A 16440-nucleotide genomic window follows, 5' to 3' on the forward strand; every position below is an offset into this window, starting at 1 on the left:
GTAAGATGTTTACATAATGTTGTAGTAACCATTGGTGTTTTGAAGAAAAAAAGAAACACCTTCTCATTTTATTGCCAAATAACTTTGCCAAGCATATCAGCAAATATAAAACCAGTTACATGACCTTCAGTTACAGGGTTTTCATGTTCCCCTTTTTCTTTTTTTTAAAGCAGATGTCTTTTGTGAAACAAAACACTTGCACCTTTCTTTTAGTAAAGTACACTCCATCCTCAAAAAATCAGTCATGAAAGGCAAACACTTTGTTTGTTAAAATGAAGTACTGTTGCAACAAGGTTGCTTATGATGTTGTTTAATACAGAAGGGAGCCAAGATACAGTATATCAGAGAGGGTGGAGTGTATATACAGTAATTCTGCCATCTGATAGAGAGGGGGAAACAAAAAACAAATGCATTTTCTTGCCAGTATTGATACATGCAAAGCTAATTTGGTCATTACAAATTGTATGAGGCTCAGTATAATAATAATAAAAAAGGATAATAGGTAGATTTAGGACTGTCCCAATATACTTAAGAATGATATATATATATATATATATATATATATATATATATATATATATATATATATATATATATAATTGGCTATTATAATGTTCTGATCTTTTGTTTCAAGACTGAGAATTATTCAGTGAGTGAACTTGGAATGGCATCTAAAATACAAAAGCAATGGATTGAACACATGACATAAAAGGCATTTTATGCAATTTTTTATTTCTAAATTTAGACTAAGGTAATTTTTCTTTTATTGGATTTTGAATTGCAAGGTAAACTTTATCACATTGCTATTGTTTGGAACACTCAGCATGTCAATTTCAGCTCCCTTTCTGTGTCTTTGCAGAGTTCTCCTGATGTGTATAAAGAGCTGTAAAGAATGGTGAGAGTACGGGCAGTGGCTTTGTGAGATGCAACGCAAACCTACAGCAGGAGACTGTACCGGATTACTCTCTGGAAAAGCATGTATGTAAATTGCTCACCAGACTACTCCACATCCTTTATTTAATTTTTAAGAAGGGCTTTGGTCTCAAGAAAATAGCTACTCAGCAACTCTTATTTTCAAAAAGAGTCAAACACTAAGGTATTGTGAGAACATTTAGCAGATCCGCAAACAAAGAAGAAGAAAAAAGAAGAGGACAGATAATTAAACTTTTGTGATCAATTTGCCAAAGAAAGGTGAAAACACTTACTCCTGATTAACACCTTGCTATAGTTTACTGGACCAAAATTAGGGCTCTGGCTAAAAGCTGAAACTACAATATTTAGAAACAAAACAAACAAAACCCCTCCCCCACAGAACTAGCAGAAGATTTGAGACAGTTTGGTTGTTGGAAAGGCAAATGTTGCTAGCTAAAAACTCTTTAGCTATATCCACTTCTACGGCCCCCGCTGTTTAAAAGGTATCATGGATTAAAGCCATGAAAATAATTTTTTTTAAAAAATTTCAATTTGAAATTTTATTAGCATGTTGCTAGAATGGTCAACATCGATCGATAGGAGAGACTTTGTCCACATACTTTGTACATCTCTTCCGCAAACACACATCCTCCCTTCCTTCCTTCCCTTCTCTCGCTTCTTTCGTTAAATGTCATTAAAAGCCCAACAAAATACTGGCTATGGGTGTCATAAGAATGCTGGTTTTCTGGAATGTTGCCATGGATCCCGGTTTAAATCGCCTGCCAGAAGAGAGTGCAGCCCCGATCTGTCTGTGGCAGGCAGGGCTCGCCCAGCCGGGGAATGAAGAGAGCACCTCGTCCCCCCCCGGGCTGTGTGTTATTCTTTCCCATCCACTATAGCCAGGTCTTTGATCACTCTCAGTTTGCCACTGGCATCGATCCTGCGCTTCTCCCGTATTAGATCCTCCAGGCTGTGGAACCTCACGGTGTGCACCTTGTTTTCAGCCAGGTGGATCTTGAGATAGTATTGCTGCTGGTGCTGGGTGCCGGCAGCAGCCTGCAGCTCCCCCCCGGCTTTGAACTCCCTTTTCCCGAACCGGCACCAGGCGGCGAAGCTCTCCGAGTTAGTCCAGCAGATCTCGTCGCTTTTTAAGCCCAGGTGCCCGCAGGCGTTCTGCACCACCAGCTCTGCCACCAGGGGGCGGTAGCGGTACCAGCTATTCACCACCCGGCCCACGTTGCCGGCGCCCGCCTCGTACAAGCTGTCCTGGCGGATCTGCCCCTGCCGCAGGTGGATGATCTGCCCGCTGCCCACATAGACTGCCCAGTGCGGCGGAGGCGGCGGGTGGTCGGATGGCCCCAGGTAGAGCAGCTCCAGCAGGTCTCCCGGCTTGCAGAGGGCAGGCAGGGCCGAGACCGAGAAGACGCGTAGGTCCCCAGCCTGGGGGCCACTGCTGACCTTGGAGAAGATGCATTCCTGGCCGCGGAAGGCGGAGAACTGGGTCTCGTTCAGCACCAGCTGGTGGTGGTGGTGGTGGTGGTGGGGGTGGGTGGGGGTCTCCTGGCCAGGGCTGCTGGAGCCCTTCACGCTGTACTTGTCCGGCTGGCCTCGCTCGTCCAGGTCCTCCTCCTCATCCGAGAAGAAGTAAGCCACCCCGACCCGCAGCTCGTCCTTCTCGATCCCCGAGGGGTCTCCGGTGGGCAGCTCGCTGTAATTCAGGTGGGTGATGCGATCCAGTTGATTTCCCATCAATGACAGGGCAAGGCGGGGGCAGGAATCGCCGGATCTGGGGGACGGGGAAGAGGAGGGGGAAAGGGGGGGGGAGAAGAGAGCAACGGCAGGAGAGAAGGAAAAGGGAAAAAATAAAAGAAGGAGGAAGGCAGAGGAGGAAGAACAAAAACCCAGGCACACTGCCAGGCTCCGTCCCTGCTCCCCACCTTAGGGACCCGCCCGCCCCTCCTGCTGCAGGGATGAAACGGGAGACCTGGGGATCGCCGCCGCCTGTGGGGAGCAGCGTCCGGGAGCCATCCGGAGCCGCAGCCCGGGCCGGGCGGGGAGCTGGGGTGGGGGCGGCAGAGGGAGTGAAGTTCACCCGCCTGCCCTCGGTCTCTTCGGGGCGCAGGGCGGCTGGAGCTGGGGGCGCAGGAAGGTCCCGCCTCGCCCCCTTGGCTCCAGCGGATCACACTCCGCCCCGGCTGCCGACCGCGCAGCTGGGCGGGGAGCGAGTCTGGCCCCCCCGGGGAGCCGAGCCGTGCCACCCCGCCTGGCCCCTTCCCACTCCGGCCCGCCTCCCAGCAGCGGCACCAGTCCTGCCCCGCTGGGACCCGACCCGACCCTCCCCGCCCCGCCGGGACCCTCCGTACCCGTGATCGCCCCGCTCCAGCCAAGCGCCCAACTCCCTCAAAGTCTTCGTGTCCCCATGGGAGCCGCAGAGCCGCTGCGCAGCCTCATCCCCGGCCGCTCCTGCTGCGCCCCGAGCCCCGGCCCCAACTCCTTGGACGCGCTGTGCCTCACCCTGGACAGCCCCGCTCCGCTCTGGGCTCCCCCCCAGCACCGGCGAGTCTAAGTACCGGCGGCTCCCGAGCCCAGCACCCGCCCCGTGCGGAGCTCATTGGCTGCTTCGCTTTGCGGCTGGCAAAAGGAGCGAGCCTCCGGGGTGTCAATCACCGGCCCAGGGTGGGATTCCGGGCGTTCCCTGTGCTCGCTGCTGCGCTCCGTCAGCCCCCGCCCCCGCCGGCTTGGCCAGGCGTTTGTGGGGCAGAGCATCAACCCTGGCAGGAGGCGGAGGACCCAATGCCCCTACCACGCTCTCTCCCTGAAAGCTTGGCTGTGCAGAGGTCCCCCCCCCCTTCCTCCCTCCCTCAGCTACTGTGGGAGCAGCCAGGCACTGCTTCAAGTCATTAAATCTGCATAATGCTATGGTATACTGGGACCCTGTCTACGTTTATTCTTCATTTTCAGGCCGGTTACACCCTAGCTGTAGCATAATACCTTGCTTTCTTGGGAGACCCCCTCAAGCAGCTACTAGATCCAGGTTGTCTGACAGGAGATTAATAAGGGAGAGAAAAGGTTACTTAAATAAGATGCATGGTATTACTTCAATGGAAAGCTACATTATATAACAAGAAAGTTATTTCAACTGTGAATACTTAGCAGGTCTGTGGAAATGTTCAAATGTTCACCAGGCTTCACAACACCAAGGGATTTGATGGATTGTCCTTCACTTGGAGGCTTTAAATCAAGACTGGCTGTCTTTCTAAAAGAGATGATGTAGCTGAACTAGATTTGGGGAGTTCAAAGCAGGAATTACAGGGTCTTTATCAAACGTGTTAAGCAGGAAGTCAGACTATCTGATCCTGTAGATCATGCAGCTCACAGGGTCCAGATTCTCAATGGTCTGTAGGTACCTAACTTCCATCGATTTCATTGGGAGTTAGGTGTCTACATACCGTTGAGGATCTGGACTAATAATCCCTTCTGGCCTTAAAAACAAAACAAAAGAACAAACCCTATGAATCACCCCTGTGAGGTAGATAACTATTATTATTACAATTCTCATGTTATAGAAGAGGAAATTTAGGGATTAGGCGATAAAGTGACTTGTCTGTGTTAGGGCTGTGTTTATAACATCTAGTTGCCAGCCCTGTGCACTAACCACAAAAACACATTTCCTTTCCTCTTTGATGAGGAGTGAGAATTTAATCTAATTATATCATACGTATATATCATTGAATTTAATACATAATATTTTGGCTCATGTGTAAACCACATGAAAGTAAAGATACTATGTTCCTTGCATTGCAATTATTTTTGTCATTTATAAACTCAGCCACTTTTCCTTGCAGTATCAGTAGGGAGGCATACTTATGTTACTGGCAACACATACCTGTGTTGCTGGCATCTTATCTTATCTGATGCTTGCTTCATTTATATTTCTCATCTTACTAACTTTGAACAATATCATCAGTTTCTTTGCACCATATAGAAATTATTATCAGACTTTATTTCAGTTTCAGAATGGTTCAAGGTGCACACATAACAGCATCTGAGACAAATGTGGAGCTTCTTAGTTAAATTAGAGCCTTCTGTTTAATTTGGAAGACCCCTCACTCCTTCCATCCCACAGATCAAATGTTTACTTGGCTATCTTTCTGCAGTATCATTTCTAAGATGTGTCACTTATGAGGTGCTAATTAAACAAAAACTAATTTTGAAAATATAGATTAAAAGTATTGGACTCATTCCTTATATTAATAAACTATTGCTTCTACTTATACAAAGAAAGCAAATGGAAGAGAAAATAAAAAGCAAGATCATATGACTTCACCACCCAATTCACAGGTATGCCACTGTGCGTCTTCCATAGTCTATTGTTCATTGTAGTAACTATACTGAGCTACTCATGGTTACAGGGTCCAAAGTTTGGGGACTCAGGGCTAGATCCTCAGATCAATGAACCTACCCTGATTTACATCAGCTAAGGATTTGGCTTTTAGCATCTATAAGACTGGAAGGTGGGTTCAAAAGAACAAAATATTTTTTTAAAAAAACATTCTAATATAATAAATGTGAAAGATTTTATGGCACTAAACATGATAGATCAGTCTCTTAACAAAATGGAACAGTGTAAGTTTATTTCTTAATACTTGTTAGTTATTACACAGTCTTATGGTATACCTTCATCACCCCCAGCTTTAAAATTCTATTATGGAGGCATCATTGTATCTTCATAGTTAGGGATATTTAGGAATTTGCACATAAAGCAGGGTTTAGATCCCTAAGATTTACATTACTGTTAATATGCTCCATTGCCAAAGCTGGACCATTATGAGGATCAGGTCCCTCTCATATTTTCTAGGGTAAATCTTCCGGTATTTTTATGAACATTTTCTGTTTTCTGACACTTTTTTTCTTTTTAATATCAGCTCTTTTGTGGATCCCACTCACACAGTTCACACTTCCCACAGTTGCCAATCATCAAGATGATGACGATGGCATAGGGTCATTTTTAGACTATTTCAAACAAACAAAAAGTTATTTCATTTTTGCCAGGAAAAGCCAGTGGAAAATGGATCACTGCTGTAGCTATTTGGTGTAGAAGGAAGGAACTGGGCTGCGGAGCCTAGATGGCATGTCCCTTGACACAGCTCTGTTCCCCTTCATGTTCCCCATTATAACTCTGTTTCTGTCTCCCATGCTCCCACAGGTATGTCCAATCTATCTGCCCCACTCCACCATCCACCCACAATTCCATTTGGATCAACTCCCCGCGACCCCATTCCCCACTCCACTCAACCTCACCATTCACCTCCCACTAGCCCATATTTGGTGACTGCCAGCTTCTGCCACAATTCTGCTAACTCCACCATCCTCATCCCTCACACGCTTTTTCTCTAGCTCCCAAGAACCCAATGCTTTAAATCTTAAATTGGGCAAAGTGTGTGAAAGATCATTTTATTTTAACCAATCAACATGATGTATTGTGAAAAAAATTGTGAAAGGCATCGTGGAAAATTGTGAAAGGCAAGTACAGAAGAGTTCTAGGGAGTATGTAAACTGGCTGCTTGAACAAAGGAATTGTTGATTAGGAGTTCAAGGCTCCTGATGAGGTTACAGAATTGTTACAGAAGCATACCAAAATGTTCTTAAAATGGAAAGAAGTTTGGACCACAGCCTGGGACCTCTGGATGCTTGTTGTGATTGGTCAGTTTGATGAGCAAATTTGCTGCCTCTTTCAGACATTACTTTTCAGGGAGCACTTGATGACTTCTTCAGCACAACAGTGAACTCAGAGCTTGGCAGCAAGTTTAGAGAAGATGTAAGATTGCAGCAGCATGATCCCATTATATTGTTGTCATCAGGGTAGTAATACCATCACATATTGAAACTCAGGAATTTACCATCTCAAACATTGAACCTTCTTTACAAAAATTGTTTTCCCCAGACCAGATTAGGGAAGGGAACTAGATGATATCACCATCTCCTTGGCTGTACTCTGAACAACTCCTGAGATGTGAAGCCTAGTTTTCCATTCTAATCCCTTCTCTTTGGTTCATCTTATTTTTCTAACTCTTTTCTATCATTCTTTGCTGTCCTTTTAATAACAGCCCAGTTGAGTCAGCTAGAACAAATCTAACCTGGTAACAATTTGCTCTGACCAGTTTGGCAATGGTGTATGCTGCCACTGTGGCTTTTCCAGTTAAAAATCTTCTCTTAAATGTGTATTTTTTTTTTATCTTAAGATAAAAGAAGATTGGATTTTTAACAAAAAAAATGTGAGATTTATTATTTAAAATTGACTCTGTCTTTTTTTCCAACAAAAGCATTGACTACATTACATTTACTGGCATACAATGGACTGTGTTCCTGGTTCCCTTGGAACCAGTAGCAGAACTCATACGGACCACAACAGGTCTGGTTATCATAAATAAATATAAACTGCTATTGACAAAATTAATGAACAAAATATATCTTGTGATGCATTATCCTTGCTTTTCTTAATCGTTCATTTACTCACTAATCTGCAAAACTCAGTGATTTGCAAAGGTTCTCCCAATTCAGAGATTTTCAGTTTTTCACGGTGCAGAATATATCTTAATACAGACACTGTCTCACAGACCATTCCTCTGCTATTTGCGATCACACAACTTTCTTGGGCAACTACAGCAATGCTTCCATGGAAAAGTAATATTTTAGGGAGTATTTTGTGTAAATACAGTTGCTTTTCAATACAGTGTAGCAGCTAGACCCCAAGAAGAAAAAGCTAGCATCATGTGACCAACCAACTCTTTGTGGGCCATCAGTGGAAGTCTCTCTCCTAGTGACTAGCATGACTATCCTGCTACAATTTCAAGCAGCACTTTCCTAATCAGGAATTTATTAGTTTTTTATACTGGACATGATTTTGTTGTAATATTGTTACCTGGGTTTCTATTAATCCAAAGCTTGTGGTAACTTTACTCTGTTTGAGGTGGTGTCAGGAAATAAATCAAATGGAGACACAGCCATCCAGCCGATAGATGGACTGGTAGAAACAGTATAAAACAAGAGTGCTCTCACTTAAAACCTATACTTTACTTAGTCTCAAGCACTTACACACGTCTGCAACAGGTTGGTAAAACACCTCAAACCCTCAATGATTACCAAAGTTTGGTGTGGTCCTCAAGCAATACAGCAGAGGCTTTCTGATTGGCCAGTCTTCCAGCTGCTGCTAGGGAACCCCAAAACTGAAGAATCCAAACTTCTCCCCCCCATTTATCCTTGTTAGAAGACAATAACACATCAAGAAACAAAGTTGCAATTCCAAGAGCTAATCAACAGGTTTTCTCAGATCACTTATTAGTCAAATATGTTTGTGCAACATCTGCATGTCTTGAGGTCCTGACAAACATCTCCCAGAGGGCATGCATAGAGAAGCTTCTTGCTTTTCTCCTAAAACACAGATCCCAGCATGTCCCCCAGAGACTTCGTGGAAGCAGGAGGAGGGTGGTGCAGAGTCAGATAAGGTTGAGAAAAAGATTCCCCTCCTCTTCTGGCTTAGTCGTGCTAAGGCTACACTGGCCTGCAGAAAGGCCTACTGATTTTGGCTGCTGTTAGCAACAAGTATGATGATCAATATTATACTATCAAGTGGTCCCTGGCCTTTTTTCTTGTCTATCAAAATTTCCCCGTACAATATCTACACATATGAAATGTCATCACTAAATTAATGGTCTTCATAGGAGTGAAAGTTTCAGTGTACCACTCCCCTCTACAAAATGTTGTCTTTTTGTAAATTACATAGACCACAAGCCATAATATATGAGTATCTAAGGTCACATAGACAGCTTTTAAATATATTATTAGCTTACTGTTCCCTTTTCCCATCCCACAGCCCCTAAGGCAAACTAGGCAAAATGCCTTCTCCAGTGTAAGTTATCAAGTTTTCATGGATTTTCTGTTTCAGAATGGAGAGAACACAATTTTTACTGAAACAGCTGCTGGCAGCTTGGAATTTGTCTGCATGCATTGTTAGCGGGTTAGGCTTCTTCTTGGCCCTGTCCTCCTTTATTTGTGTAATGGGATCCTTTATTAAATCTTTGTTGTGTAAGTATGATGAACTATAATACCCCTGATTTATAAAATGTCTGACTATTCTGCTGCCCTCAAGGACCCTGATGAAAATTAGAGGTTTTAAATAAAATGAACAGTAACACTTCTTCCTCAGCCAGAAGGCTAGTTAATTTTTTTAAAAGCATTTTGTCTGTGAATCTTTGATTATTTTTGCATATCTATATTTTTGCATATTTTGCATATCTTCTGCAAAACTGACTTTCTAAATATTATAAATAATAATACATGCTCCTTGATTCAATAGCAAGGAAGAAATTCAGTATCTGTGACAGTTGCTATTCATAAACAGCTCAGGATGCACGCTCATAGTTTATGATGTTTGCAGAACCTTTCAATGGATTAACAGAGCTGGATTCAATAGGGGAATCATTCCTTCTAATATATAAATACCTTTTGAAGTAGTTTCTGTTTTGCTTTTTCAAATATAGAGTCCAATCCTGTAGGCCTAACTCATTAAAAACTCCTATTGATTCAGATGCTAGGCCTGAAGGATGTAGCCCCTAATATAGAAAAGTCTGTTATCAGTTACATGCACACAATCTCCTTTGAAGGCAGTGCGATCTGTGTATGCATCCAAAAGCAAGAATATAGCCTTCACTACTTAGAAAACAGCAATACATTTATATTACCAGAAATATTTCAAGCTACCAAGATATCTAAGTGTTGAATGACACTATTGAGTATGCATAGTGGTTCCTTTAAAATACAGTTCTGCTCTGCAAAAATGACATTGAGGGTTCCAAAGCTGTCAACTCCCAAATATTTCCATATCAAAGTTTACAGTAAAAAATGGATTTTTTGAGCATCATCCTACAAATGTAACCTGATATCTGAGAAACAAGCTGGGTTCTTTCCTTCTTGTGCGTCATCACCTATAATAAAGGTTTAGCAGACCAAATCAGACTCCCAGTTACACCCCATTAACTTCAAAATTATGCTCTCAGTTATGTCTGTGAAACCCCTTACTTTCAGTGGGATTGCACAGATATAACTTGTTGAAATTTAAAAAAGTATTTTATTGATGATGCGTGAGAAGGAATAGGGTTCAACTCATTCCCACTTCACTGTGTAGTTTCTGCAATAATAATAATTGAAAAGCAGTACAAGATTTATTTTTATCACTAAATTGAGAAGATGCTGTATGATCCTGAATCTGGATTAAGTAAGAAAGTGCCGTTTTTACATAAACATTTTTTTCAGAGCAGAAATGCATATGAAGTGACCTCTTTTTGTTTAGAAAAATCTCAGTCTGAAAAGATAAGCAGTGAATATGGTTTTATAAGATGGGGACTCTTAAAACATATGTTCAATTCTGAGTTCTACCACACAGACATGCTGTGTGATTCTGGACAAATCACTAAACCTTGTGGTGCCTTAGTAACACATCTGTAAAATGGGGATGCAAATATTTTCTTTTTCCTGACTTTTGTCAGTCTTATCTAATTAGTGTAAGACTCTCATTATTATTTCTATGGTGCCTGCCACAATAGACTCCCAGTCTTGTTCGAGGTCATTAGGCACTACTGTAATACCAAGTAATTAATAATGATAATGTGGTGTTAGTTAGGCTTGAGGTGCATTTGCTAAGTTACACAGGGAAGACTGCAGAGTATGTGCCCATAACTATTCTTGTCTTGAAACAAAACATCTGTGTAGATCTGAAGAGGCAATTTATGACATAAAGAAAATGGTGCAACAGTGTCAGTGCAGGTCTAGGGAGACAATGTTACAGTGTAGAATGGAATGAAGTGATGTTAATACATGTCTACAGAGAACACATTACACAATCAAAGAGAAATGAAACAAATTCAGGGGTATGGCGAGACTGTCAAACAGAAGGGAAATTAGATTAATGCAGGTTATATTAACTTTTCAAATAAAAAATTAAATTAAACTCACATTTTCAAAGTGACACCATGGGGCAGTGGAGCACATTGTGTCCTGGAGATGATAAAATTGGACTGTATGTGCATAAAATTTACCTCTGTGCAGAGAGCCTACACAAGGTCTAGGCACTCTTTAAGCCCTATTTCCAGGGCTTTAGTGGGACTTCAGCAGTACAAAGGCCTTCTGCAAGCTCTGAGCAAAGGGATACATTTCATCCTATATGAGTGGTGACTGATTAACTGGGAAGCATTAGCACCAGGCTTGGAGGCAACCCAATTTTTAGGACATTGTGAAAATGATAGGTTTGGGTTTTGTGGTGTGGCTGATGGCTGTATTTAGGCTCAGAGTTTGAGGGAAGCTGCCGCTCTGGTGCAAAAATGTGCACAGGGTTGGTGACTACTGGCAAATGTGATTCAGACACATTAACAGGAAGTGCTTTCCCAAAACCAAAGATGTCAAGACAACAGGAAAAACAGATGAGGACTTGGTTAAAAATCTAAATAAAACATTAAAACAACATAAGGCATGGGGAGGAGAGGAGAAATGCAGGAATCAAACAAGACAGATAGAGAAGAAAGAGCTTACAAACAACTAAGTGTGGTAGATTAAACTGAGAGGGACACAAGTCACATATGCTCATCGCAGCTTCAACTGGGCAAATAATTCATAATGAATCATTTATTTGACTCATTTTTGCCTGTTTCTGTTCACAAATTGCCTGTGAAGAGAACATTGTTTTCTCCAAGAGATTCATTATGCAAAATTATTTTGCTGAACAATTTCTGAGAACAATTATTGGTCTGTAGCTCTGGTTCACGAGCAATTTGTTGCAGGTACTTGAAATGTGATCTGGCTTGGCTGGACACTTAGTTCATTTGCTATGAATTCTCTGACTAGGTGATTGCAGGCTCCAGGTTATGGTGAGAGTTTTTATGATTATGAATTCAAATGTTTTTATGATTATGAATACAATTTTATATTTCAGTTCACTGGGCCAACACAAGATGGCTGGAAGTTGAAGCTAGAAAAATTAAAAGTAGAAATAAGGCACACATTTTTAACAGTGAGGGTGATTAACCATTGAAACAAACTACCAAGGAAAGGGTGAATTCTCAATGAATTAATGTCTCCAGATAAAGACTGAATGCCAAGATATGCTTTAGCCACACACAAGTTGGATTCAATAGAGGTGTAAATTGGTGAAATTTAATACCCTGTGATATTAAGAAAATCATCCTGGATTATCTATGGGATCTTCCTAGGTTTATAATCTATGAATCTATAAAAGATATAAACCCTGCTTATGTCTTGCTTATGATCTCAGTGCTGAAATCTGTTGTACGTAGATGGATTGTGGCACCTGCACAGATACCCATTGAAATCAATGGAACTCCATCATGGTAGTGCAACAGTCCACCCATGAGCAACAAATTGCAGGATTAAGGCCTAAAGCCTAAACAAACAAACAAAAAAAAAAGGGGAGCAGGGGGGTGGGGCTTTAGTGAGATTTAGGCAGCTATTTTGGTTCTGGGCTGGTTCTCTGCACTGCGGTGGATTTCACTTGTGAAAAGTGAACACGGAAAGGCAGAACAAATACAATTGGTGCAAATTCATTTAAAAGTCTGAATACATATTTGTGGAAAACATTGTGCAGTATATGCCTAGCTTTAGCATAGCCATATCAATTAATTATCCTATTCACTAAAGTGTCCTCTTTGGAACAACTGAGACTTGAATATTGTTTTATTCCCTATGTATCTGAAAAATGGGAGCCATCTACTGTGGTATTGTTTTGGGAAGGAGTAGTCTAGCAAACTTCTCGATTAAAAATAGTTCCAAACTCCATCAAAATATTATATTTTTTAATTATGGCTATCTGTCCTCACCCCACCCACACCCCTCTCCACCTCCACCTTTTCCCAATTTGCCTCAAGTCCACAACTATCTTTCATCCAAAGGTATATTTTGTATGTTTTAGCTACAGCTATAACTGGGAAAGCCAAGACACAAGGTCACTGTTTTTAAGGTTAAACTAGCTCCTTAACTCAGACCTATTGCTCATTGTAGTCTAAAAATGAGACACTGCAATTCACAACAATGAAAATCCCTTCTATCTCTAACCCATGACCAAAATCCACAATCCCTGCAGGCATAGATTCTAACCAGAAAAGGCAGAAGTGCCACAGTCACCATGAAGTCCATAAGGGACTTCACTATCACTATTCATTTTATATGGAAGGTGCTCAGATACAATTTTGATGGGAACCAATATAAAATCCTTGGGTAGATAGATTAGAATTTTTCAAAGTAGTTTAGATGATTTAGATACATTAGATTTATTTAGATACATTGTATCAAAGTTTACACTTCATACATTTAGATTATTTAATGGGAGATATGAGACTATAATTGCCTATACTGCTTTGAAAATTTCAACTATGACCAATCACATTAGGCGAGTTTATTTATGAATGGGAAAATATATATATAGTAGGAAAAGATACCAGTACATGGATGGATATTTTGTGGCCCACTTGAACTGCATTAGTATGGCACTAATTCAGGAAAACATACCTATTTCAGGACTGCATACTTAAATCCCACATGTTTAAGTATTTTGATGAATCAGGGCCAGCATCAGGTTTGTAAAATGGCTTGGATCTGTGGATCCAATACCTTGGCACAAAGCAGCTGTAAAAGAAAGGAAATGGTAGCCTCGATTCAGGATTTCCATGCTTTTGTGTTCTGATGTCTCAGCTTTAATGCTATTTTAATGTAGTTCCTTCATCTCTAATTTTACCAAGAGATTCATATTAGATGCATTATTAATCCCTGTAACACTGCTTTTCTTTTTTCCACACAGTATGACAGAGTCCTAGTTGGAATAGAAGTGGTACTGGCAGGATTTTTTTTTTTAATTTAATATACAAATAAACAGACACTGTGAATTGTTTTTAAACTGCATGCATTATAATTCCCCTCCTAACATTTTACTGAGAGGCATAAACAATCACTAGGAATCTTTAAGCGGGAATTTTGGTTGTGTACTTTACAACCTGAAATTCTCATCATGCAGCACAGTAACACACACTAGCCTGGAAAATATTCTCCTATTATAAACAGAAATGTGAAGTACAGTATCTAGATTTTCTGCAGAGGTTTGAGATAGATTAAGTAGAACACAATCCCAACATGATGATTGTAGAAGAGGCAATTAAATGTTTCATTGATGATAGTTAATGGGACCAATTAGAGAATGTATTTTGAAATCTGAATGCTAGTGTTAGTGATGCCCAGGTCTGAGAGAGAGGAGGGGGAATAAGAGTTTATGAATGAATGGAAGAAGAAATGTCTTTTTTTTGGGAACTGGGTGATTAGAAATTCTGTTTCACTTTTGCAATAAAATGCATACAATCTTCTTTTGATGATTTCACTGCTCTGTACTTATATAGCTACAGCTGCACTACAAATAAGCCAGCAAGAAAAAGAATAACATGTTGGAGTGAAAAGTATGAACACAATATATCTCCTTAAATGCAGTAGACTAGAGTTGTCAAACTATTTACTGTAGTAATCACAAAATGTATTGTCTCATAGATATCACCCCTTCCATGAAATCTCATAAGAGCGCTGTGGTCAATGACAGTGATTGCTTACATGGAAAAAATAATGTTAGAAGAGTATTTATGGGCCAGTTCGTCAGCTGGTATAAATTGGCATAGTTCTATTTAACTCAATGCATGTATATTTTAGTTGTCTTGACTGTTTTCCTCTTTATGAAAAAAAACGAATCACAGAGTAAAATTTCCAAAAGTGCCTAAATGATTTAGGAGCCTAAATACCATTTTCTAAAGTGACTTTCAAAGAAACTCAGGGCCTATCTATGTGGTACATTAGTCTGCATTAGTGAGGTGTAAATTGTAGTATGCACTAGTGTGTTGTGCACTAACTGGTCCATGTAGACTTTGCTGGCATTAAAAGTTCTCTAGTGAGAATTAATATAAAACTCTTTGAAACAGGACTACATTAATGTGCACTAGGGAACTTTTAGTGCACGCCAGCAGGCTCCACATGGGCCAGTTAGTGTGCAACACATTGATGCACACTAGAATTTACACCCATCTAGTGTGGCCTAGTGCATTGTGTAGACGAGCCCTCTGGCCCTTAAGTCAGTTAGGCCCTTTTGAAATGTTATTTACTGTCTACTTTTGCTCTACATTTCTACACCTGGTCTGGAATTTTCCACTGGAATAATTTTCTCCCATAATAGATTTTTTCTGGAAATCCCTTCCCATGAAAAATTGTGCATTTTTTTACTTTTCAGGATGAAAAAAATAAATATCATAACAATTTCAAAGGAAGTGATTTCCATTTTCAGCCAGCTCTGTTCATTTCATCTCAACCTCATATTTGTTCTGTTCCTCTCAGTTGGTAACCAGGAGGACAATAAGCACCAGGTGACCAGTTAGCTCTCCACAGACTACCAGCAAATGTTCTGAAGACCACAGCATGGGAAGCTTTGCAATAGATGTTCCATACTATGTTAAAATAACTGACGTTTTATATCATGTATTTTGTATGGTTATCATTTATTCTTTATATATAATATATTCTTTGTAATTCTGTGTATTAATGTAAAGACATAGGATTTAGGCTGAGAAATATGGAACACATGGAAATTAAATGTGGCCCTAAACTAAAATATGACCACATGTTACACTTAAAAGTCATAACCCAATGGAAACTGCATGGGACTATATTTAGTCAATAAATTGCTACCTACAATTTGCTGGTCTCCCTCCAAGTGGTGGTGGAGAAGAGGGCTACAGTGTTAGACATACTTTTCAATACATTCAACACACCCAGAAGAGGAAATGTTCCCATAACTTCTGCGGGGGAAATAAAGTGTAAAAATGGCTAGTGCTATTGAAAATATAGGACTACTTCTGATTTTTATCTTGTTAGTTTGAAGAACACCAATTAAATAGAAAGGAGAAAATACTGGTCGTTATTTTCATGCAGGGAATGCTTGGAGTCAGTGTAGGCACTTAGGGACCAGGTTCTAATTTCAATTATTACTATTATAAATCCAGAGTAATTCCACCGAATCCATAAGGCTTGATTATGATTCACACTCTGGAAAGTAAAAGGGCCATAAACTGGGTATAAATTACATTACACTGCTAAAACAATGCAAAGATGCCTTAGTGTAAATGAGAATCAGGCCCAATAGAAGTATTCTTGATTTAAACCAGTAAAAATATGATACAAATGTGGTTTACTATCTAGAAAACAGACCAAGTGGCATGAAGTCAACATTTGTGGAAAATACCAAAATTTTAGATCCAGAAAAAGGTAGAAAAGTTAGGGAAATGACAGCCTTTTGTCTAATGGAAATCAGCCTCAGAGGTAAAAGTCCTGATTTTGCTTTCACTTATACCAGTTTTAAATTAGTGTAGTGATAGTCCTGGTTAATACCAAAGTAAGTGAGAGAATAATCAGGCCCAAAGTCATGCATCTGGGAGGCCT

General features: G+C 40.7%; 1 protein-coding gene across 1 annotated transcript; it reads right to left on the minus strand.

The window, feature by feature from the left end:
* Positions 1–636: 636 nt before the first annotated feature.
* LRATD1 (LRAT domain containing 1) lies at positions 637–3524 on the minus strand. The gene is given in 3 exon segments (XM_067544874.1): positions 637–2698; positions 3276–3460; positions 3462–3524. Coding segments are annotated over 3 exon segments (1158 nt in total). The 3' UTR covers positions 637–1788.
* Between the last annotated feature and the right edge of the window lie 12916 nt (positions 3525–16440).

Source organism: Emydura macquarii, unplaced genomic scaffold (assembly GCF_026122565.2).
Source record: "Emydura macquarii macquarii isolate MOO-44397 ecotype Brisbane River unplaced genomic scaffold, CSIRO-AGI_Emac_v2 contig_1027, whole genome shotgun sequence".
Taxonomy (NCBI): domain Eukaryota; kingdom Metazoa; phylum Chordata; order Testudines; family Chelidae; genus Emydura; species Emydura macquarii.